Genomic DNA, 26594 nt, shown 5'->3' with positions numbered 1-26594 from the left:
CACTGTGCGTTCAGAGATGCTCTTCTGCCTACCTTGGTTGTAACGGGTGGCAATTTGAGTCACTGTTGCCTTTCTATCAGCTCGAACCAGTCTGCCCATTCTCCTCTGACCTCTGGCATCAACAAGGCATTTCCGGCCACAGAACTGCCGCTCACTGGATTTTTTTTCTTTTTCGGACCATTCTCTGTAAACCCTAGAGATGGTTGTGCGTGAAAATCCCAGTAGATCAGCAGTTTCTGAAATACTCAGACCAGCCCTTCTGGCACCAACAATCTTGCCACGTTCAAAGGCACTCAAATCACCTTTCTTCCCCATACTGATGCTCGGTTTGAACTGCAGGAGATTGTCTTGACCATGTCTACATGCCTAAATGCACTGAGTTGCCGCCATGTGATTGGCTGATTAGAAATTAAGTCTTAACACACAGTTGGACAGGTGTACCTAATAAAGTGGCCAGTGAGTGTATATATACAGTGCCTACAAGTAGTATTCAACCCCCTGCAGATTTAGCAGGTTTGATAAGATGCAAATAAGTTAGAGCCTTCAAACTTCACACAAGAGCAGGATTTATTAACAGATGCATAAATCTTACAAACCAAAAAGTTATGTTGCTCAGTTAAATTTTAATAAATTTTAAACATACAAGTGTGGGTCAATTATTATTCAACCCCTAGGTTTAATATTTTGTGGAATAACCCTTGTTTGCAATTACAGCTAATAATCGTCTTTTATAAGACCTGATCAGGCCGGCACAGGTCTCTGGAGTTATCTTGGCCCACTCCTCCATGCAGATCTTCTCCAAGTTATCTAGGTTCTTTGGGTGTCTCATGTGGACTTTAATCTTGAGCTCCTTCCACAAGTTTTCAATTGGGTTAAGGTCAGGAGACTGACTAGGCCACTCCAACACCTTGATTTTTTGCCTCTTGAACCAGGCCTTGGTTTTCTTGGCTGTGTGCTTTGGGTCGTTGTCTTGTTGAAAGATGAAATGACGACCCATCTTAAGATCCTTGATGGAGGAGCGGAGGTTCTTGGCCAAAATCTCCAGGTAGGCCGTGCTATCCATCTTCCCATGGATGCGGACCAGATGTCCAGGCCCCTTGGCTGAGAAACAGCCCCACAGCATGATGCTGCCACCACCATGCTTGACTGTAGGGATGGTATTCTTGGGGTCGTATGCAGTGCCATCCAGTCTCCAAACGTCATGTGTGTGGTTGGCACCAAAGATCTCGATCTTGGTCTCATCAGACCAGAGAACCTTGAACCAGTCTGTCTCAGAGTCCTCCAAGTGATCATGAGCAAACTGTAGACGAGCCTTGACATGACGCTTTGAAAGTAAAGGTACCTTACGGGCTCGTCTGGAACGGAGACCATTCGGTGGAGTACGTTACTTATGGTATTGACTGAAACCAATGTCCCCACTGCCATGAGATCTTCCCGGAGCTCCTTCCTTGTTGTCCTTGGGTTAGCCTTGACTCTTCGGACAAGCCTGGCCTTGGCACGGGAGGAAACTTTCAAAGGCTGTCCAGGCCGTGGAAGGCTAACAGTAGTTCCATAAGCCTTCCACTTCCGGATGATGCTCCCAACAGTGGAGACAGGTAGGCCCAACTCCTTGGAAAGGGTTTTGTACCCCTTGCCAGCCTTGTGACCCTCCACGATCTTGTCTCTGATGGCCTTGGAATGCTCCTTTGTCTTTCCCATGTTGACCATGTATGAGTGCTGTTCACAAGTTTGGGGAGGGTCTTAAATAGTCAGAAAAGGCTGGAAAAAGAGATAATTAATCCAAACATGTGAAGCTCATTGTTCTTTGTGCCTGAAATACTTCTTAATACTTTAGGGGAACCAAACAGAATTCTGGTGGTTTGAGGGGTTGAATAATAAATGACCCTCTGAATAAACTTTTCACAATTTAAAAAAAAATTAAACAAAGAAATAACATTCTTTTTTGCTGCAGTGCATTTCACACTTCCAGGCTGATCTACAGTCCAAATGTCACAATACCAAGTTAATTCCGAATGTGTAAACCTGCTAAATCTGCAGGGGGTTGAATACTACTTGTAGGCACTGTATATATATATATATATATATATATATATATATACACACATACACAGTATATATATATATTATATATATATATATATATTTATTAGGGGCGGACGACAATTCCTGCTGGATCCAAGAGGCGCTCCACACTCTCCCCTCGCCTCATATTGCCCCCTTCCTTCCTCATATTTACGCCTGACCCCTTTAAAGCCCCATTAACCCTTTCACTCCCCCCCATTTCTTTTTGCTGGATAATTTGCATTTGTCTAAACCCCCTGAACCCAGTAATCAGGAGGGTTCACATATTTTTGGCCAGAACTAGGTGTGTGTGAGTAAAAAGGCGATGTTATGGGATTTATGGAGGCACGGTCATCCCCTAATTACAGTATTGCCTCATTATTAATGGGCACATGCTGCTGCAATTTGGCTCAGTCTCACCATGAGAATCGCTGGGTTTTGCGTTTTTAAATGAGGCCGAGAGATTTAAAGACTTCAGACGGTTAAAGTTAAAGTTTCAATACCCGAAATGCATGGCGCAGTCTTCGCAGCCAAATCTGCCCCTAAATCTCCCACTGCCATTAAAAATGAAGGACTGTCTGGATGCGGAGGGCTCAGCGCCGGCCACATGGTGGACGTACAAGTGGTGGAAAGATCTGCAGACACAGGAATCAGCACCATGGCCTCAGCCATCGCTCCAGGGCTAACGATGCACCAATCACTGGCCCGTAACACACAGGATATTAGTCCATCTATGATAATCTTCCCTCCATTTGTTCACAGCCAAAGGACTGACAATTGTCAGTGACATACAGGTCAAGACGCACTGAGTAAGCGTTACACATGTAGCAGAGCTGAACTTGCTGCTGCCACCTTACATATAGAGGAGTGGGTTACCTGGCCTAATAACAATGACCTGTACCAAGCTACAAACTCAGCCCTGCTGCATTCAGCTCTCCATAGATAGAAAATTCGAAAGAACCGTACACCTGCTGTCTGCTCCTGGGTGAGGAGGCCTCATGTTTGCTGTCTGCTCCTGGGTGAGGAGGCTGAGGAGGTCTCATGTTTGCTGGCTGCTCCTGGGTGAGGAGGCCCCATGTTTACTGTCTGCTCCTGGGTGAGGAGGCTGAAGAGGCCTCATGTTTGTTGGCTGCTCCTACGTGAGGAGGCTGAGGATGCCTCATGTTTGCTGTCTGCTCCTGGGTGAGAAGGCTGAGGAGGCCTCATGTTTGCTGTTTGCTTCTGGGTGAGGAGGCCTCATGTTTGCTGTCTGCTCCTGGGTGAGGAGGCTGAGGAGGTCTCATGTTTGCTGGCTGCTCCTGGGTGAGGAGGCCCCATGTTTACTGTCTGCTCCTGGGTGAGGAGGCTGAAGAGGCCTCATGTTTGTTGGCTGCTCCTACGTGAGGAGGCTGAGGATGCCTCATGTTTGCTGTCTGCTCCTGGGTGAGAAGGCTGAGGAGGCCTCATGTTTGCTGTTTGCTTCTGGCTGAGGAGGCTGAGGAGGCCTCATGTTTGCTGTCTGCTCCTGGGTGAGGAGGCTGAAGAGGCCTCATGTTTGTTGGCTGCTCCTACGTGAAGAGGCTGAGGATGCCTCATGTTTGCGGTCTGCTCCTGGGTGAGAAGGCTCAGGAGGTCTCATGTTTGCTCTTTGCTACTGGGTGAGGAGGCTGAGGAGGCCTCATGTTTGTTGGGTGCTCCTACGTGAGGAGGCTGAGGATGCCTCATGTTTGCGGTCTTCTCCTGGGTGAGGAGGCTGAGGAGGCCTCATGTTTGCTGGCTACTCCTGGGTGAGGATGCCTCATGTTTGCTGGCCGCAGCACAGGCCGGAGCTGGCTCTGCAGGGAGTGATTAATGTTTGGACATTTCCTCTCTCCCCAGATCTCCTTGTGCATTCACTGGCTGTCTCTAAGATGCCTCATCTTGTAAATCTCCAATGCATTCTTTGCAGTAAACATGTCTGGAGCAGTGCAAGAAGCGCTCAAAAAGGCAACCAGAGGAATATGTGGCGAGTCGCCCTCATGTCCCGCTGTCACATAAAATATCACTCGCTGTATATCCAATATACATAACTTTTACCAACAAAGGAATGAGAAAATATCTTGATGCCAAGCGTTTTGCGCCCATTCCCCGGTATTATTTATGTACATCGATGAATAATGCATGGAGGATGCATGTCCTACTCTCGCACGCCCGCCATACGTCGCCATCATTCCCAGCCTTAATGCAATCCACTAATTCAAAGCCTGCCGAGATCTATTGAAATTTTTTTTTCGTGTTTCAGAAATCTTGAAATTTGCATTACAATAGAGAAAATGTAAAAGTGTCAGTGTGTACTCGGTGTCACTCATGATCTAAATCAGGTGCATCTGGAAAATTAAAGAATTTCAAGAAAAATATAAAAGGAATATATATATGAGCCGCCGCTTATTGGCATGGAAATATCTGTTCAGTGCACGTATTGCTGGAGCGCTGCGGCCGCAGGAACTTCCACGCGCTGCGGATTCTGCAGCAAGTCATGAGGATGGAGAACAGCGGGAGGTGGGCAACTCGGGGTGCAGAGGACCGCATGCTGGGGTAACGGGTCATATGGACGTCCAGTACACCCCGATTCTACAGTATCAGAAGTGAATGCCTTAGACCCAAGCACTGATCATCAATGTCTGACTACACGCTGCTCCTCCCCCGTTATCCTCCAAGGTCTAAAGGGCCTGATGTTTGCTCTCTCTTCTCCCATTCTCTGGGCCCACTTTCACCATCTACTTCCTCATAACAAGACTGTAGTCTTGTCATTTGAGAAAGGAGCAGTCAGCTCTGAAACGCGTCATGCTTCTTTCTCCAGTGACATGTGCCGCCATGACAGTAACCAGTAAGTACATCATCGCTGCATTATCCCACACACAAGGGAAATAGGGATGAGGTTTTCATGGCCCTCTGGACCCCATGCTCGTCAGTAGGAACGTGTTCAGAAGGAGCTGGTGACCAGTTGGATTTATTCATTTATTCATTTTCTTCAATGTCTAGAATGGCTGATAACAGGGAAGCATAGATGTAATTCCATTACATATCACATAGGCCTCTTTCACACTTCAGTTATTTGCATCAGTTACAATCAAAAAGCCAGACAAGCGGATCCGTTCTCAACTGATGTCAACGGATGGCACAGGATCCGTTTTTAGACGGATCCTGAAAATGAGGAAATTTAAAGGAACCGCTGGCCGGGAAGGAGAGAGGGAGAGAGAGGGAGAGAGAGAGAGAGGGAGAGAGGGAGAGAGAGGGAGAGAGAGAGAGAGAGAGACCAGAGAGAGAGAGAGAGAGAGAAATTTAAAGGAACCACTGGCCGGGAAGGAGAGAGGGAGAGAGAGGGAGAGAGAGGGAGAGAGAGAGAGAGAGAGAGAGAGAGAGAGGGAGAGAGAGCGAGAGAGAGAGGGAGAGAGAGGGAGAGGGAGGGAGAGAGAGAGAGAGAGAGAGAGAGAGATATATATTTTGGGGTTAATTCAGTGTCTGGAGGATCCGCCGGCCGAAAAAACATTGCAAGCTCCGTTTGGAAATCTTTGAGGATGTTGACGGACACCAACATTGTGGCGGATCCTCAAAAAAACGGATGCAACGGACGGCAATCAGTCAGGATCCGCCAATAATGAAAGTCAATGGGGAAAAAAACGGATCCGCAAAGAAAAATGGCGGATCCGTTTTTTTTCAAAATTGGCGGATCTTGACTAATTGTCAAAAACGGAAGTGTGAAAGAGGCCATAGAGAGGAGGTAGAAGACAGATTCAGTGCCCCTTTAAGGATTGCAGTTATTGTGACACAAATACTAACAGAAAGAAGATGCGAGTTGCGAGTTTCATCTCTAATCCAAGACGCATAGGAAAAGAGAACAGACATTTATCAAGATCATCTAAAGCAACAGCAACACGAGACATGGAGAGAAAAGCCAGGACATAAGCGCTTCACAAAGTACATATTACTGGATAATGTGTTACAAAATATCTACAAATGCTTGTGATCTGAAACCAGATCATCTGTTTATCACAGCAATCCAAAGTATAGACATAACTGTCCAATCAGATCACACCATATCGTCTGCTGATCCACACAATCCCATCTATAAGCACATCTCTGAGAGGATCCAGGGGGAACATTCTGCTTGGGGACAGTGTCAGGATGATGTGGGACGACTTATGAGCCATTAATGCTCCCCTGGTGAATTACATACACTACCATTCAGAAGTTTACTTAGAAATTTTCTTATTTTTGAAAGAAAAGCACAGTTTTTTCCAATGAAGCTAACATTAAATGATTCAGAAATACACTCTATACATTGTTAATGCGCTAAATGACTATTGTAGGTGCAAACGTCTGGTTTGTAATGCAATATCTTCATATGTGTATAGAGGCCCATTTCCAACAACCATCACTCCAGGTTTCTTATGGTACTTTGTGTTTGCTAACGGTGTAAGAAGGCTAATGGATGGTTAGAATACCCTTGAAAACCCTTGTGCAAGTATGTTAGCACAGATGAAAACAGTTTGGCTGATTAGAGAAGCTATAAACCTGACCTTCCTTTGATCTAGTTGAGAATCTGGAGCATTACATTTGTTGGTTCCATTAAACTCTCAAAACGGCCAGAAAAAAAAAGAACTTTCATGTGAAACTTGACAGTCTATTCTTGTTCTTAGAAATGAAGGCTATTCCATGCAAGAAATTGCCAAGAAACTGAAGATTTCCTACAACAGTGTGTACTACTCCCTTCAGAGGAGAGCACAAACAGGCTCTAACCAGAGTAGAAAGAGAAGTGGGAGGCCCCGCTGCACAACTGAGCAACAAGACAAGTACATTAGAGTCTGTAGTTTGAGAAATCGACGCCTCACAGGTCCTCAACTGGCAGCTTCATTAAATAGTACACGCAAAACGCCAATGTCAACGTGTACAATGAAGAGGCGAACCCAGGATGCTGGCCGTCAGGGCAGAGTGGCAAAGAAAAAGCCATATCTAAGACTGACTAATGAGAGGAAAAGTTTAATATGGGCAAAAGAACACAGATCTTGGACAGAGGAAGATTGGTAAAAAGTGTTATGGACAGACGAATTCAAGTTTGAGGTAGTTGGATCAAAAAGAAGAATATTTGTGAGACGCAGAACAACTGAAAAGATGCTGGAAGAGTGCCAGACGCCATCTGTCAAGCATGGTGGAGGTAATGTGATGGTCTGGGGTTGCTTTGGTGCTGGTAAAGTGGGAGATTTGTACAAGGTATAAGGGATTTTGAATAAGGAAGGCTATCACTCCATTTTGCAACGCCATGCAATACCCTGTGGACAGCGCTTGATTGGAACTAATTTCATCCTACAACAGGACAATGACCCAAAGCACACCTCCAAATTATGCAAGAACTATTTAGGGAAAAAGCTGGCATCTGGTATTCTATCTGTAATGGAGTGGCCAGCTCAGTCACCAGATCTCACCCCCATTGAGCTGTTGTGGGAGTAGCTTGACCATATGGTATGCAAAAAGTGCCCAACAAGCCAAACCAACTTGTGGGAGGGGCTTCTGGAGGCATAGGGTGAAATTTCTCCAGATTACCGCAGCAAATTAACTGCTAGAATGCCAAAGGCCTGCAATGCTGTAATTGCTGCAAAGGGAGCATTCTTTGACGAAAGCAAAGTTTGAAGGAGAAAATTATTATTTCAAATAAAAATCTTTTTTTTCAAACCTTGTCAATGTCTGGACTAAATTTTAAATTCATTTGGCAACTCATTTGATTTATAAAAGTATGAGTTTTCATGGAAAAAAACAGTATTGTCTGGATGACCCCAAACTTTTGAACAGTAGTGTAAGCAGATAGGACAGATGATCTGGTTCACAGACTGAACATGAGTCAACAGTGTGATGCAGCAGCAAAAAAGGCAAATACAATTCTGGGATGTATTAACAGAAGCATACAGTCTAGATCACCTGAATTCATTATTGCCCTCTACTCCTCTTTGGTCAGACCCCATCTGGAATACTGTCTCTAGTTTTGGGCACCACATTTTAAAAAAGACATCAACAAACTGGAGCAAGTTCATAAAAGAGCGGACAGAATGGTGACCGGTCTGCAAACCATGTCCTATGAGGAATGGCTACAGGATTTGGGAATGTTTAGCTTGCAAAAAAGAAGACTGAGAGGAGACTTAATAGCTGTCTACAAATATCTAAAGGGCTGTCACATTGTAGAAGGATCATCTTTATTCTCATTTGCACAAGGAAAGACTAGAAGCAATGGGATGAAACTGAATGGGAGGAGACACAGATTAGATCTTAGAAAAAACTTTTTGACAGTTAGAATGCTCAATGAGTGGAACAGGCTGCCACGAGAGGTGGTGAGTTCTCCTTCAATGGAAGTCTTCAAACAGAGGCTGGACAGACATCTGACTGGGATGATTTAGTGAATCCTGCTTTGAGCAGGGGGTTGGACCAGATGACCCAGGAGGTTCCTTCCAACTCTACCATTCTATGATTCTATGATATGTGCAGAGACAATCAGATCACAACAGATTACCTACTGATTAATATTATTTAAATGTAACAAAATGTATCAATATACACAAAAAACGATACAGAACATCTTACTCCCACTGTGGAAACTAAAGTATACATGATAAACAGAAAAGCTGGGAACATAAATCACATAGAAGACGTAAGAAACAGTATACAAATGCAGTAAAAGTCCTGGGAAGCAACGTCTGATTACCTGGAAGGTCTGATAATCCAGCACCTGTTTCCACTGAAGAACTGAATATAACGCTGCAATTTAAAAACTAGAACAAAACAGCAGTGTGATAAAGCAAAGACACAGAGGAGATATCTGAGGCAAGAGATGGGATATTCTTACTTTTCTCCCGCGCTGCGCCAATCCTCTGGAATGCTCTACCCCAAGAAATTAGGACTATCCACAATTTGCATCGTTTTAGGCGCTCCCTCAAAACACATTTGTTCAGAGCGGCCTATCACGTTCACTAATCAAAATCATTCTATGTGTAAGTGTGCGTGTGTAGCCCATTCACTATCTCCATCTATCCCTCACTCCCTCAAGATGGCTGGACCATCATTGTAAATACACCATTGTAAATACACACCTGTACTTTGTATCTCCCCCACCTCATTGTAGATTGTAAGCTCCCACGAGCAGGGTCGTCTTATTTCGCTTAAATTATTGTATTGTTAACGTTGTTACTTATGACTTGTGTTTTGAAACTGATAAACTGTAAAGCGCTGAGGAATATGTTGGCGCTATATAAATAAAGATTATTATCATTATTCCTATTACATTATTAGTAATAATGTAACAGGAATAATGATAGAAAAGTAAGAATATTGTTACTTCTTATTTTTCCTCTTTTTATAAGTGCAATAAACAATACAACCTATATTACACCTCTACTATAATACTTCAGGAGAGGAAGGGCTAAGAAAAAAACTGAGAAAACAAATCTATGAAAATAACAGAAGTAAATGAAATCTCCAGATACAAAGTGTGAATAACTTGTAATTCTACAGATTCACGTTCCGCTTCCGCGTCAGCCCCCGCTGCATTTCAGGTGCAATTAACGCTGCATTTGCTTAAATATCTGATTGTAAGCAGATCCTCCGCCGCCTGCGCTGCGGCCGACGTGTAGATTGTTCCACATAGCCGCTGGCAGTCTCTGGGATGGGACGCAACATCCCATATCCCCCAACACTACTCTCACCATCTCATGTGTGAAATCAGACTGTTGCTGAGCTGTTAATTTCATGCTGTGTTTCTGCTTAATGTGAATGACCTAAAAAATGACAAAACTTCAATGAAAGGATATCGTCATTTTCTCCACAAACTTATCGCTGGGGTTATCGGTTTTGGGGAAGTTTTTGATGTCACCTTCCAGGCGTTTGATCTGATGATCCATGGCATCCAGGCTGGCCTTCAGGTTCTGAGCAGAAACTACAAGCGAAAAGAAGAAAGAATTATCGATGAGATTCACGATGCACAAGAACTTCAGTGCAAGTCTTACCACATCCCCCTCAGGCGCCGAGCACCCCACATATTATCAGACAATCTGTGGTAACTCCCATGGCCTCCAGTGAAGGAGATGTCCCTGCTGCCTGCAAAATCCACACTTCTGGCCCAAAGTAAACCAATAACACATGGAGGACACTTACAGCAACCGTCCGACAATGAACCAAATGTATCAAACAGCTGAACGTGTGATACATATTATTCTAATAGATATATATACACAGTGTCGGGCTGCGGTGCCGAGAGCCCACCAGTCACTCAGGGGCCACTGTTCAGCAACAAGCAAATATCACATTCCCTTGCTCACAAACTAATAATAAGTCGTTTGTTGGATGAATAATAATAATCTTTATTTTTATATAGCGCTAACATATTCCGCAGATGAATGATGAGACGCTGCTTCTGTCTGCACATAGAGTTGTGCCAACTGCTCATGTAGGTGGGCAGAGGCTTACTGCTGCACAGGGGCCCACCAGGGGATTCACCGCTTCCCCTATGGGCCAGTCCAAACCTGGCTAGACACAACAGAAACGTCGCATGGGCTCATGAAAGTGCGCTTTCTCCGCATCTGACCTAGAGAAACATAGGTAGGAGATACACAGCATGTAATATACTTCATGGTTAGTCTTTTTGATTCCTGGTGAATAGCGCTGACACGTCGTAATAATAGACACAATCGTTTACTGCTTAACGTGATAACAACCTCATTTGGTTTATAATTATTTTTCACCTATAATTTACATTTTTTCAGCTTTCACGCATAAAGTGAGATTTTGAGTGAGACGACATGATGCAATCATTCATAATGTTATAACTGTAACATGTTCACAGCACAAGACAAAGCAACACACAGATAATTAGAAATCATCGTCAGCTTTCATCCATAGATCAGTGTCGGCACGGCGGCCTAGCCTCTGACCCAGGAACGAAGATACCACAGGGATATTTCACCTTAGATGGAAAGTCCTGCTTTGCAATCTCATATGCGAGGGGAGCTCACATACGAGGGGTTCTCATATGTGAGGGGATCTCATTTGCGAAGGAATCTCATATACAAGGGAATCTCAAGTTTGAGGGGTCTCATATGCGAGGGGCTTTCATGCAAGGGAATCTCATATGCAAGGGGCTCTCATATGCAAGGGAATCTCATATGCGAGGGGATCTCATATGCGAGGGATGCTCATATGTGAGGGGATCTTATGCGAGGGAATCTTATATGCAATGGGCTCACATACGAAGGGCTCTCATACTGTATGTGAGGGGATCTGATATGCAAGGGGTCTCATATGCGAGGGGTTCTGATATGCAAGGGGATCTCATATAAGAGAGGATCGCATGCGAGGGGATCTAGTATACTAGGGGATCTCATATACCAGAGGATCTCATATGCGAGTGCTGCTCATTTGCGAGGGGTGCTCATATGCAAGGGGATATCATATCACATACGAGGGGCAATTGTATCCGGTGACAACTCATATGCGAAAGGATATCATATGTGAGGGGATCTCACATGCGAGGGGATCTCATATGGGATGGGATTTCATATGCGAGGGGAGCTCAAATGCGAGGGGCTTTCATATGCGAGGGGAGCTCAAATGCGAGGGGCTTTCATATGCGAGGGGATCTCATATACTAGGGGCGCTCATATGCAAGGGGATCTCATATGCGAGGAGCTCTCATACGAGGGAATCTCATATATACAAGGGGCTCTCATATGTGAGAGGATCTAATATGCAAGGAGTTTCATATGCGAGGGGCTCTCACATACGAGGGGCGCTCATATGCAAGGGGATCGCATATGTGAGGGAAGCTCATATATGAGGGAATCTCACATACAAGAGGCGATTATATCCTAGGGCATTTCATATGCCAGGGGATCTCACATGCAAGGGGATTTCATATGCGAGGGGTGCTCATATGCGAGGGGATCTCATATGCAAGGGGATCTCATATGTGAGGGGCATTCATATGCAAGGGGATCTCACATGCGAGGGTATATCATATGTGAGGGGTGCTCATATGTGAGGGGATCTCATATGCAAGGGGATCTCATATGCAAGGGGCGCTCATATGCGAGGGGCGCTCATATGCGAGGGGCGTTCATATGCGAGGTGATCTCATATGTGAGGGGCACTCATATGCAAGGGGATCTCTTATGAAAGAGGATCTCATGTGAGGGGATCTCAAATACGAGAACAAAACACTTCAGCAGCGAAGTGGTCAAAAAAGACGCCAGCACTTAGCGAACATCATTATGGCTTCAGGTTTACTTGTCAGAAAAAAGGGTCTGGATGGTACGCACCAGAACACTGTGGATGGTACGCACCGGAACACTGTGGATGGTACGCACCGGAACACTGTGGATGGTATGCACCGAAACACTGTTGATGGTACGCAGCGGAACAGTGTGAATGGTAGGCCATGGAACTTTGTGGATGGTACGCACCGGAACTGTGGATGGTATGCACCAGAACACTGTGGATGGTATGCATCGGAACAATGTGGATGGTAAGCAACGGATTACTGTGGATGGTACGCACCGGAACACTGTGGATGGTGGGCACCGGAACACTGTGGATGATACGCACCAGAACACTGTGGCTGATACGCACTGGAACACTGTGGATGGTACGCACTGGAACACTCTGGATGGTGGGCACCGGGACACTCTGGATGGTACGCACCGGAACACTGTGGATGGTACGCACTGGAACACTATGGATGATGGGCACCGGAACACTCTGGATGGTACGCACCGGAACACTATGGATGGTATGTACTGGAGTACTATGTATGGTAGACACTGGAACACTATTGGTTATTGGTATTGGTTAAAGCATAAAGGTAAGTGGTGGCTCTCAATACATTTGGAGAAGTAGCAAGAAATGATGTAAGGTTTCCTCCCTTAGAATGGCAGAATAGTGAGTGCATGTCTGGAGTACAATAATACAATATTTGCACTTGGAGACAAGGGTATATACACCAAGGGTGGACACTTAATTGTTGATGTTTGTGGTCTGCAATTTGTCCAGGTCTGGTCTAAGCTAAACTGTCTAACCGCTGGGTGCAAAAGAGCACGGTGGGAAAAAAATACACTTTTTATCGGTATATGGCAAACGGCGGAGGTGATTGTGAGCTCCAGGAACACAAAGAGCTCATTACCGGCCCAGCAGTGACCCCTAAATATGTAACCACAGATCAGGACTGAAACGCGTGAGCCATAGTCTTCTCCAGTATAAACACTTGGTTTATGTAACAATTAATCTCTGCATTATTGTCTCCATACAAGTCAGACAGAATAGATTTGCTACTTTTTCTATTTTCCGTTCATTTCCAGGCGCGGCTCATGCAGCTCCATGAAAACGTCTGATTTCAGATGCACACAATGCTGGCCCTGCGGGACCGCAGACGAGAGATCAATGATTCCCAGCGGACACTCTTTCCCATCTTCTCCCTTAAAGCTTGTCAGAGTGGGTGAGCTCCCTGTGACTTTTTGTCATTCATGATGAATGGGAAGGCTCATTTAACAGCTGGTTGTTTCTAAGAAGTTGCAAAAAATTACTTTTTTTCCTTGTGTGTTTTGCAATCAAAGAGCAGAAAAACAAGTTTCCGCAGTGACAGAATCTTCATTTTCTTCATACCTTGCATTTTGGCATCTGCCACTTTGTAACCATCTGCATACGAGACTGATTCATCATGGGGGACAGTATACGGGGGGGGGGGTAGACGTGTAGCATATTTGTGGTCTGTGAGTACTTTTAAGCTTGAGGTAACAGGACATAGAGGGGTGTGTCAGGGCGGAATGGATGCCATGTGCCATCTTGTTTTTACAGGTAGCAATCTCTTCCATCTGTAGTGACATGTAAGCTGTAATGTGCACGGAGGCCTCTATCTGTGGCCTTCAGACTTTTAGCAGGACATAGACCGCTGAGGATGTAGGAGGGTCGAGGAGAGATCTGGCTATTAAGTGTCACCATAGGTTAAACAAAAAAAGAAAATAATAAAACGGTATTGAATCCTCCCAGAATTCCAACAGTCCAGCACATATTCCCCGCGGAGCAGACGGAGCTGTAGGTATTCACCGGACAATATTGCTTTCTGTCTTGAGATTCTTAAACTTTCAGATGAGTCGACGACGTGACCATTTAATGAGGGAAATGGTTGGGTTTATGCATGCAGGAGGTGGTGGTTCCAGGTCGGGGCTTCTTAGATAGAGGACATTTATCTGGTGTTTGAGTCAACGTTTTTCCTAGAACACGATACATTTTCATTTTAAATTCCACAAGTTACGGATGTTCCTTTCTCCACATTCCACCACCTGGAAACAGCAGTTTGTATATTCTGGGGTTTGTGAAATGGTAAATGCTGAGATCCATCCGTCCCCTGTGCTGACTCCACACGTGGCCTTCTCTCTCTGTTTTCGCCTCCCCGGATAGTCGCCGTTCCGTCACATCTGTTTGGTTACGTTCTCGCTCTGTAATCCACTAAACCTATTATCCTGGAAAGTTGTGATCTAGAATGTAAATGTTAATTGCTTTCTTGGCAGCTGCAGTCCCAGGGCGAACAGCCGGCTATTTTTATCTCCCTCTATTCCTAATGTGTCCCAGGAAAATCACAAAAACTGCTGGCCTCTTCTAAAATGTTGCAGATGGCATCAGGTCTTCAAGATCAATTTTTTCCTTTTTTTTTCTCCTTTCTCTCAGCAGCTTCCTAGAGGCGTCAGAATCCTCCAGAGTCGCCCGTCCTTCGACAGTAAGCGCCATCTAATTGGCTCACTTGTCACATGGCGGGAGGCTTCACATAGGCTTCTGGGTAACAAGATGCAAATGAGAAACAGAATAAAGGTCGCTTGTTTTCTCCTCATGGATTTTCTATGCAGCCTCCGTAATGTTTTATACATCATGTAATAGTGGTAGAGGGGAGCGACAGGACAAGGGTCCGGAAAATACAAAACTGGCCCCCGATTCATCAGACCTGCTGTTGTGTACATCAATCATGATGCGTCTCCCATGGAATGGGGCACATCATTCAGCTGCTACACACTACTGCAAAGAATGTGTGCCGGAACCACTGCAAGAAATGTGCCCCATTTCGGCACCACTGCAAGAAATGTGCCCCAGTCCGGCACCACAACAAGAAATGTGCCCCAGTCCGGCACCACTACAAGAAATGTGCCCCAGTCCGGAACCACTGCAAGAAATGTGCCCCAGTCCGGAACCACTGCAAGAAATGTGCGCCAATCCGGCACCACTGCAAGAAATGTGCTCCGCTTGGCACCACTGCAAGAAATGTGCACCAGTCAAGCACCACTGCAAGAAATGTGCACCATTCTGACACCACTGTAAGAAATGTGCTCCGCTTGGCACCAGTGCAAGAAATGTGCACCAGTCCGGCACCACTGCAAGAAATGTGCACCATTCCGGCACCACTGTAAGAAATGTGCTCCGCTTGGCACCAGTGCAAGATATGTGCGCCAGTCCGGCACCACTGCAAGAAATGCGCACAGATCAGCACCACTACAATAAATGTGCACCAGTCCGGCACCATTGCAAGAAATGTGCCCAAATCGAGACCACTGCAAGAAATGTGCACCGGTCCACCACCACTACAATAAATGTGCCCAAATCGAGACCACTACAAGAAATGTGCAGCGGTCCAGCACCACTACAATAAATGTGCCCGGATCGGCACCAATGAAAGAAAAGTGCAGCGGGGCCTTCCTGCCATCGTTTACCAAACGTGTGTTGCATAATTTATGCTGAGTATGTTAGATGCCTGTAACCACACTCCTCTCCTCTAAGCTCCGTTCATTTTCCAAAGACTTACCAAAGGTGATTGTAGCTGGGGAAAAAAAAGGTGCAACATTTTCCACAACTACTACAAGTGCAAAAATGTTAATTATAGACTGTCCACCTAATAGACACTGTGCAGAACCCTCAGCCATGCAGACGTCACCAGATCATCATTCTCAGCAGCTTTCCCGCCTCCCCCTGCATAACCTGAATGCTGACTGGATAAAGCAGATCATGTGATATGTATTTGTGAAATGAGAGGCTGTGGTCTCAAGATGACCCACCCTTTCTCAGGGTGTACTGAATTATTAGCAGCTTGTTCTCTTCAGTTAAAATGGTAAAAAAAATTAAATTTTCCGACTCTGTGACATCCCAGATTGTTCTCAGTCTACAGAGGACGCAGATCACAGAACCATGGAGACACTGCCAAATGAATACAACTAGTATGTAAAATATATAATATACAACTAGTGTGTAAAATACTAAATATACAATTAGTATGTAAAATAGACTTCATTTAGAAAAGTATCCTCATGTAGATAGAGTGTGAATAGTCTAAATATAAAAAGCACAATAAAAAAATTAATTTGTTTTTGTAGGCGTTGTGTACAGCTGAGGTTCCCACTCTGTATTTGCGGTGGTCTCACATTTCAGTTGAGGGGATATATAGCATATACAGGCGCAGGTTAGAAACCTGAAGACTTATTACCAGTGCTTGTGTCATCGCCATTTCATGCTCCATCAGACAGACCTCTTATTGCACTAAGCTATTTAAAGAAACCAGGAAATCTTCAAGGCCCAATTTGTTTCCTTAGAAGCCCCATTGCCAGGCCAGAGGCCGTAACACGGGTGGTCTTATCTGTGCCAGGCATGTGAGCGGACATGGGCGCAGTCAGGACAGTCTCCATCCTCTTTGTTAACAACTTGTGCCCTGTACCCCATCCTGTGTGTGGAGATTGTGGCATCTTCTACTGACACAGAAGGAGAAGATATTTTATAGAAACTTAACTGTAAATGTCACCAGCAACCGGCCAAACAAGAGGCGTCATAATGGTGAGCGAGGGGAGGTGTGCAACCCCTGTGGCATCATAATGGTGAGCGAGGGCGGGCGTGTGACCTCAGCGGCGTCATAATGGTGAGCGAGGGCAGGTGTGCAATCCTTGTGGCATCATAATGGTGAGCGAGGGCAGGCGTGTGACCTCAGCGGCTTCATAACAGAGGGTGGGCGTGTGACCCCCAATGGCATAATAACGAAGAGCAAGAGCAGGTGAGTGACATCAGTGGTGTCATAATGGTGAGTGAGGGCGGGCGTGTGACCCCAATGGCATCATAATGATGAGCAAGGACAGGCGAGTAACATCAGCGGTGTCATAATGGTGAGCGAGGGCAGACGTGTGACTTCAGCAGTGTCATAATGGTGAGCGAGGGCAGTTGTCCTCTCTCCTCCACACTCCGCTGTCCTCCCTCCTCCACACTCCGCTGTCCTTCCGCCTCCATACTTCGCTGTCCTCCCTCCTTCTGCCACACTCCGCTGTCCTCCCTGCTCCACACTTCTATGGGAACTTTTAGAACCCTTTAGTAGGTTTTTATCTGTCTGGGAAATAAAGGATCGATCATTTGAATTCAAACTGATTGATCCCTATTTCCTCTAACTGGTGGGTCCTCACACAAATGGTTGGCCATAGCTCGCTGAATTTGCCAAGGTTGGCCATCTGTAATCTACAATGTATTGGGGTCTTTAGGTCAGCCATACACTTGGGATTTCAGATGGCATGTTCTGCATGACTTGGCAAGCATGGTTGGTTGGTGAAAGCCGTTGTCTTGAGCAATAGGTTCCTGTGAAAGAACAAATCACAGATTGCTCTCCACCTTTGACTGCAGCCTGTTCTGGGCTTTCATCTGATATCGGAGGTTTTATTCCAGAGAAATCCAAGTTTTTCTTATATTTAAATGAGCTGTTCAGGGCTATGGGTGGGTCATAGATGTTCTGAGACTCCGCCTCTAGAGCTTATTGTAAATGACAGGAGGAATTTCCAGTGTGAGATGTGGTTTTCTCTGGAATTAGACACAAGATCGCAGATATCAAGGTGTCATGTTATTCAGCTTCCTACCCCCTGCAGACATACAGACAGCGCTGGAGGGATGATCACGGAGATTCCCTTTAATAGCAAGTTGGATCCACTATGTTTAGTTCTGCTGTTTCAGAAAACAAGATCTAAGACTCGATTGTGCACGTGAACAGTGTGAAAACCATTGTAATATTTCCAGGGTGAAATATAATTGATTGAAGTTAGAGACTTAAATCCCAGGGCTGCACCACTGACAGGTCCTGAGGACATCGGACACTATTCACAACCAGATCCATCTGGGACTCATCCATAGCACGTGGATTTTGGTGAATTTGGTGATTTGGATCCAGTGTAGCTGATCATACAGCACTCATATCAAAGTGGAACGGTTCTCCTCAGTAGTGCAGCCTCGGTCCCATGCGATCATTAGGACACAGCTCAGTAGTAATATGACAGTAAAACCCAGTTTTCACATTTATAATATAAACAAAAGGAACTTTTCACATTTTTTGCTAAAATAAATCTCCTGTAAAGAAGCGTTTACCAAGGAGCTAGGCGAGTTCAGCTCTGGAGGCCACCTTCTCCTACAAAATGCGGGATTAAACATGTTGGGGCTGATGCGTTGCTTTATAGAGAGTGGCAAATCAGATCTGATAAGAGCCCGGAGATTGAAAGCAGAAATGCAGAGTAATCTCCATGGGGCAAAGGCCAAAGGGGCCTCAATCAAAAGAACCTTGATTCCAGTTGATAAGTGCTGCTCCAATCAGGACCATGTGTGTCTGCCATGGCAGATTGCAAGGAGACCGCCACCCATAATGTCACCCATAATGCCCAGGGACTGACTACATACACTTCACCCTGGAGAGTCATCATGATCACTTCTGATGATGAAATTTTGGAATTCGCCCAAATTAATCGCAATCCTGACTGGCTCGGACCTTGTGGAGATCATATAGTGGAACCCATAATGGACAGCGGCAATGCTGGGAGTTTCCCTGTTAGCAATTCTCTGGGACAAATCTTTAATACGTCAGGAATTGTGAAACTTTTGTGCGATTTGCTGTTTTACATAAATGAACTTTTGCAAACTTTAAATAAAAAATTGCAGTTTCTGCATAATTCCAAATAACGGAGTTAGAAGCCCAAGATTGGGCACGTCACTTCTTTAATGCAAATGTAAAGATGACAAGCGCGTGCCAATTTGGCAAAACATTATAGGTCTTTCCGTTATCAAGTAAAACACGCGCTTTTGATCTTTGCGGGTCCTAGACTTGATTAATTAAAAGCCAGGAAAGTGGCATTATTATTATTTGACTACACAGAAGCACAACAAGCGCTTGATGAAAGGGTAATTTATAAGTGAATAAACTACAGGATCATTATGGGAACTGAGGATTCATTTTTTAAAAGAGAAAATGAATCAAAAGGATGAAAATTTTCCAGGTTCGTGCGCAGGAATAAATGTTTCATGCCGCTGAATTGTAATTGTGAAATATGAGGCTTTATAGGCAGAAGAGATTGGAAATTAAACGCCGGATGTTCGCGTTCGCTGCTTGTTTAGAAAAGTTCAAGGGCTTTTGGCAAATAACTTTCAGTGCAAAGGTGAAAAAGTATCAAAGTTACATGAAGTGCCTCTTCATAAGAGGAAATGGAAGAAAATTCAAGTACAGGTTTACCTTCTACCATCCTATTTTCTGACAGTCTCCCACATACTCCATCTATTTCACTGACATCTCTCTTTTCTCGGCACCATATTATATAAAATACATTGAAAAACTGGAGCATGTTCAGCGAAGAGCAACCAGGATGGTGAGCGAACTGCAAAGTATGTCCTACGAGGAACAGTTAAAGGATCTGGGAATGTGTAGCTTGCAAAAAATAAGAAGGCTAAGAGGAGATTTAATAGCGGTCTACAGATATCTGAAGGTCTGTCACAGTGTAGAGGGATCGTCATTATTCTCATTTGCACACGGAAACACGAGAAGCAATGGAATGAAATTGAAAGAAGATACAGATTAGATATCTGAAAAAACTTTTGACATTGAGGGTGATCAATGAGTGGGACAGCCGGCCACAAGAAGTGGCGAGTTCTTCAATGGAAGTCAGAGGCTGGACAGACATCTGTCTGAGATGGTTTAGTGACTAGAGATGAGCAATCCTGAACAGTGAAGTTTGGCGTCTGGACCGAATACCTACTGTTCGTGCACGGACCCCGAACGAAGACTTCCCCGGGAAGTATGTGTTACGGTTCAGGTTCGGCCTCCCGAACACCGGGTGTTTGTCACTTTGTCATGTGCATGACAGCGCGGCAAACACTGCTTCTGATCGGCAGTAAAATCATCACCGCCATTCAGACAGCCGCCATTTCCAAGCAGTCAAATGACAGCATGAGCCTGCAGCTGTGATCGGAGGTACAAAATTTACCTCTGGTCACTGGTGTTGGCCGATGGGACTACAGCTCCCATCAGTCGATGCCAGATGCCGCTAATAACAGGGAGAGTAGAAGCGGCCGATGGGTGTATTCATTAGTCGGCTCCTACGCTGTAAATAAATTAAAAAAAAAATTAATAACGGCATGGATTCCCCTCTATTTTTGATAACCAGCCAGGCAAAGCTCACAGCTGAGGGCTGCAACCCTCAGCTGTCAGCTTCAGCAAGGCTGGTTATCACGCCATAATGTTTAATTATTTAAATAAATAATTAAAAAATGGTGTGAGGTCCCCCCACTTTTGACAACCAGTCTTGCTAAAGCAGAATTTTGGGGCTGGTATTCTCAGACTGATAAGTGGCCATGAATATGGCCCCCCCAGCCTAAAAATTTCAGCCCACAGCCGCCCAGAAAAGGCACATCTATTAGTTTTTTTTTTAATGATGAATACTCCCATCAGCCGCTCCTACTCTCCCTGTTATTAGCAGCATCAGGTGTCGGCTGAAGGGACCAGTAGTCTTATGAGCCAACAGCAGTGACCGGAGGTAAACTTTATTCCTCTGTTCACAGCTTGCTCTGTCTTCAGAATATACCTGAGTGCTGATATAGTCTTTCGAAGCCTAGCGACTTCAGGGCCGGTTTTTCCTATCAGTCGGTTGGCTCATTTTGATAGGGTTTTTGCGGATGGCAGACAGCAGCTTTCCTATCCTGTCCTATGTAGTTAGCTTGGGCCCCATCATTTGCTCAACCTATCTTTCTACTGTGTTAGTGTTTTCATCTTGCTTCACCGTCATTATATGTTGGGGGCTGCCTATTGCTTTGGGGTCTGCTCTGGGGCAGTTTAGTTTTTCCCCTTTCTGTCTTTAGGCTATATAGTTCTCCGGCTGTGATTGAGGGGTCTAGGGCACCATAGGAACCACCCACGGCTACTGCTAGTTGTTGTGGATAGGTTCAGGGGTCTGCAATCCGATAGCTGCCAACCTCTCTGGTTTTTCTGGACTTAGCTGGTATTTTGTTTTTTCCTCCTTCGGTGACTCATCATAACAGAATCACCAGCCATACCGCAGATCCTAGGGTACTCAATAGCAGGAGAGAATTGTGAAAAAATAAAAAAATAAAAAAATAAGGAAAAAAAAAAAAGTGTCAGAATTTTTTTTTTTTTTGTGTGCATATTTTTTCCTCTATATCTCTGAGGCCGTAGGGGGAATTTTTCTCTCCATGGATATGAAGCAATTGTCTGATCGTGTGGAGCAGCTCGCTGCTGAAGTGCGGGAAATTTCCGCCTATCTTGCTCATTCACATGCTGCTGAACCAAAGATTCCCACTCCTGATGTGTTTTTTGGTGATGGGTCTAAATTCTTGAATTTCAAGAATAATTGTAAATTATTTTTTACCTTGAAGCCTAACTCGACGGGGAACTCCGCGCAGCAGGTTAAAATTGTCATCTCTTTGCTGCGCGGCGATCCCCAGGATTGGGCATTTTCTTTGAAACCTGATGATCCTATTCTGAATAATGTGAATGCATTTTTTCAAGCCTTGGGGTTGTTGTATGATGAACCTAATGCTATTGATCAGGATGAAAAGACCCTGTTGGCATTAAGCCAGGGTCGGGGTTCGGCAGAGTTGTACTGTCAAAAATTCCGAAAGTGGGCGGTCCTTACTACCTGGAATGATGGTGCCTTGGCAGCCCTCTTTCGGAAGGGTTTGTCAGAAACTGTAAAAGATACTATGGTGGGATTTCCTGTTCCCTCTGGTCTTGACGATTCTATGTCATTAGCCATTCAGGTGGATCGACGTTTACGTGAACGCAAAACTACACAAGAGATGTTGCCACCTGTTGAACAAATCTCTGAACCTATGCAATGTGATAGAGTTTTGTCTAGGGCGCAACGTCAGGAGTTCAGAAGGCGTAATAAGCTGTGTTTTTTTGTGGAGATGCCTTGCATATTATTTCTGTCTGCCCTAAACGAGAGAAACGTTGTGCACACACGTTTTCTGTGGGTTGTGTTCAACCTAAGTTTCTTCTGGCAATTACTCTGATCTGCTCCCTGTCCACATTTTCCACCAAGGCTTTTGTGGATTCAGGAGCAGCTCTGAACCTGATGGACTTGGATTTTGCTAAACGTTGTGGATTTCCTATGACACCTCTGCGGACGCCTATCCCTTTGAGGGGTATTGATGCTACTCCTTTGGCGAAGAATAAACCTCAGTTTTGGACCCAGGTGGTAATGCGGGTCGCCCCAGACCATTAAGAAAATTGCAGATTTTTGGTGTTGCATAATTTGTATGATACCATTGTTCTTGGGTTTCCCTGGTTGCAAATCCATAATCCAGTTCTGGATTGGAAATCTTTGTCTGTGGTGAGTTGGGGTTGTCGGTGTGCCCTTAGTGATGCTCCTGTTTTCTCCACCTCTCCCCAGTCGCATGATGTTCCTGACTATTTGGCTGACTTTTATGATGTATTTAGTGAGAATGAGTCTGCGTCTTTGCCTCCTCATAGGAGTTATGACTGTGCAATTGAGCTGAACCCGGGGTGCAAATTACCCAAAGGTCGGCTTTTCAATTTATCTGTACCCAAGCACGAGGCTATGCGATCCTATATTAAGGAAGCATTGGAGAAGGGTCATATTAGACCATCCTCTTCACCCTTGGGTGCTGGGTTTTTTTTTGTGGCTAAAAAGGATGGTTCATTAAGGCCTTGTATTGACTATCGTGCCCTCAACAAAATTACTGTTAAATATCAGTATCCGTTACCCCTGATTTCTGATCTATTCTCCAGAGTTAAAGGTGCTTGCTGGCTTACGAAGCTTGACCTCAGGGGGGCATATAATCTTATTCGCATTAAGCATGGGGATGAATGGAAGACGGCGTTTAATACTCCGGAGGGACATTTTGAGTACCTGGTGATGCCTTTTGGGCTCACTAATGCCCCTTCTGTCTTCCAGTGCTTCATGAACGATATATTTCGAGACTTTGTGGATAAATTTTTGATTATCTATCTGGATGATATTTTGATCTTCTCCAAGAATTGGGACTCTCATGTGGAACATGTTCGGACTGTGTTCCGGATTTTGAGGGAGAATTCCCTGTATGTCAAGGGATCGAAATGCCTTTTTGGGGTACAGAGGATTTCATTTTTAGGATTTATTTTGTCTCCGTCAACTACTGAAATGGACCCAGCCAAGGTACAGGCCATTTATGATTGGGTTCAGCCCACTTCTTTGAAGGCCCTCCAGAAGTTTTTGGGTTTTGCTAATTTTTATTGGAAATTTATAGCTAATTTTTCTGGTATTGCCAAGCCATTGACGGATTTGACTAGGAAGGGTGCTGATGTGCTGAATTGGTCTCCGGAGGCTGTTTCTTTCTTTCAGGAGCTGAAGCGAAGATTCACTTCTGCTCCGGTTTTGCGGCAACCTGATGTCTCACTCCCGTTTCAGGTGGAGGTGGACGCTTCTGAGATTGGTGCAGGAGCGGTGTTGTCCCAAAAAGATCCTGTGACATCTAAAATGAATCCTTGTGCTTTTTTTTCCCGAAAGTTCTCCCCATCCGAATGTAACTATGATGTGGGGAATCGGGAACTGTTGGCCATGAAATGGGCATTTGAGGAGTGGAGACATTGGTTGGAGGGAGCCAAACACCAAGTCGTGGTCCTTACTGACCACAAGAATTTGATTTACCTGGAGTCGGCCAAGCGCTTGAATCCTAGACAGGCTAGGTGGGCCTTGTTTTTCACACGTTTTGATTTTGTGGTCTCTTTTCTTCCGGGCACTAAGAATGTCAAGGCTGATGCCCTCTCTAGGAGTTTCCTTGCTGATTCCCCTGTTGTGACTAAGCCTGCTACCATCTTAGGCGAGGGGGTAGTTCTTTCTGCCATCTCGCCCAATTTGAGACGTGCTCTGGAAGAGTTTCAGGAGGACAAACCTGAGCGTTGTTGCAGTGGAAAGTTGTATGTTCGTGACCAGTGGAGGAAGAGAGTGATGTCTGAAGTTCATTGCTCTGCATTGGCTGGTCATCCAGGTATTTTTGGTACTAGAGATCTGGTGAGTCGGTCTTTTTGGTGGCCCGCCTTGTCTCATGATGTCAGGAATTTTGTGCAGTCCTGTGGGACTTGCTCCCGGTCTAAATCTTGTTCTCCCTCTTGTGGCTTGTTGATGCCTTTGCCGGTGCCCAGGAGGCCATGGACCCATATTTCAATGGATTTTATCTCTGATATGCCTGTCTCTCAGAGAATGACTGTTATTTGGGTGATTTGTGATAGATTCTCTAAGATGGTCCATCTTGTACCACTCCCTAAGTTGCCATCTTCCTCAGAGTTGGTGCCCTTGTTTTTGCAACAGGTGGTTCGCTTGCATGGGATTCCTGAGAACATTGTATCTGACAGAGGAGTTCAGTTTGTGTCTAGATTTTGGAGGACTTTCTGTTCCAAGCTGGGAATTCAGTTGTCCTTCTCCTCTGCGTTTCACCCTCAGACCAATGGGCAGACGGAGAGAACAAACCAGACTTTGGAGTCGTATTTGAGATGTTTTATTTCTGCCGATCAGGATGACTGGGTCTCATTTTTGCCCTTGGCCGAATTTGCTTTAAATAATAGAGCTAGTTCTGCCACTTTGATGTCACCTTTTTTTTGTAACTTTGGCTTTCACCCTCGATTTTCTTCAGGGCAGGTGGAGCCTTCTGCCTGCCCAGGTGTTGACACTGTGGTGGAGAGAATGCACCAGATCTGGGACCAAGTAGTGGATAAGTTGTCTCTCTCCCAGGAAAAGGCCCAGCGGTTTTTCAACTGGCGTAGGACCGCTGGTCCCCAGTTTAAGGTGGGTGATATGGTTTGGTTGTCATCAAAAAATATCGCTATGAAGGTGGCTTCTCCTAAGTTTAAGCCTAGATTTATTGGACCTTACAAGATTTTGGAGATTATTAATCCGGTCTCTTTTCGGTTGGCTCTTCCTGTCACATTTAAAATTCATAATGTGTTTCATAAGTCCTTGTTGAAGAGGTTTGTTGAACCAGTAGTTCCTGTGGTGGCACCTCCTGACCCTATATTAGTTGAAGGCAACATGGAATATGAGGTAGAGAAAATACTGGATTCCCGTCTGGCTAGACGGAGACTCCAGTATTTGGTTAAGTGGAAGGGTTATGGTCAGGAGGATAATTCCTGGGTCTCTGCCTCTGATATTCATGTCGAAAGATTGGTGCGTGCCTTTCATCGGGCTCACCCGGATCGCCCTGGTGGCATGGATGAGGGTTCGGTGACCCCTCCTCAAGGGGGAGGTACTGTTGTGAGTTCATTTTTCCCTTCACCATTGAGGTCTGATGAACTCCCTCCTCTGGTGAAGGAAGGTGGTGAGGCTGATTACCAAACACCTGGGCAGCTAGATGATGACTGGGTGGCTGAAATTGAGGACTGGATATAAGGCTGCCGACGCCCTTCTTCCTGGCTGGTGATTTTCCTGCTGGATTCTTGGAGACCAGTTTGATTCCTGCATCTCAAAGCTAAGTTTTTCTGCTTTGTAATCTTCAGTTTTGTTTTTGTTTTGCCTTGTTTTTTGGGCGTTCTGCCATCCCCGGCCTGGGGTGAGCTGAATTCCATTTTTGTCTCTGATCTGTTGATCTTTTGCTCTGTCTTCAGAATATACCTGAGTGCTGATATAGTCTTTCGAAGCCTAGCGACTTCAGGGCCTGTTTTTCCTATCAGTCGGTTGGCTCATTTTGATAGGGTTTTTGCGGATGGCAGACAGCAGCTTTCCTATCCTGTCCTATGTAGTTAGCTTGGGCCCCATCATTTGCTCAACCTATCTTTCTATCTGTGTTAGTGTTTTCATCTTGCTTCACCGTCATTATATGTTGGGGGCTGCCTATTGCTTTGGGGTCTGCTCTGGGGCAGTTTAGTTTTTCCCCTTTCTGTCTTTAGGCTATATAGTTCTCCGGCTGTGATCGAGGGGTCTAGGGCACCGTAGGAACCCCCCACGGCTACTGCTAGTTGTTGTGGATAGGTTCAGGGGTCTGCAATCCGATAGCTGCCAACCTCTCTGGTTTTTCTGGACTTAGCTGGTATTTTGTTTTTTCCTCCTTCGGTGACTCATCATAACACCCTGCACTCCATCTCTCCCCCTCATTGGCCCAGTCCCTTTCCTCCTCCTCTGTGTTCTCCATTCTTCTATACCACATCCCATCTCTCCCATTCTTCTCCACACCCCATCTCTCCATTCTTCTATCCCACACCTCTCACTCCCCAT

At 45.2% G+C, this 26594-nt stretch overlaps 1 protein-coding gene across 6 annotated transcripts in view; it reads right to left on the bottom strand.

Moving 5' to 3' along the window:
- Positions 1-26594, bottom strand: part of DIAPH2 (diaphanous related formin 2) — a 1634550-nt gene that overhangs the window by 541463 nt on the left and 1066493 nt on the right. For all 6 annotated transcript variants that reach the window (XM_073589842.1, XM_073589844.1, XM_073589841.1 and 3 more), the window contains one exon: positions 9873-9997. In XM_073589842.1, the coding sequence (XP_073445943.1) occupies positions 9873-9997 (125 nt within the window). The remainder of the gene's footprint in view (positions 1-9872; positions 9998-26594) is intronic.

This window comes from Dendrobates tinctorius, unplaced genomic scaffold (assembly GCF_039654945.1).
Source record: "Dendrobates tinctorius isolate UK_male_01 unplaced genomic scaffold, ASM3965494v1 ptg000114l, whole genome shotgun sequence".
Lineage (NCBI taxonomy): Eukaryota > Metazoa > Chordata > Amphibia > Anura > Dendrobatidae > Dendrobates > Dendrobates tinctorius.
Note: the sequence above shows the minus strand (reverse complement) of the source record. Positions and strands in the feature narration are given on the sequence as shown.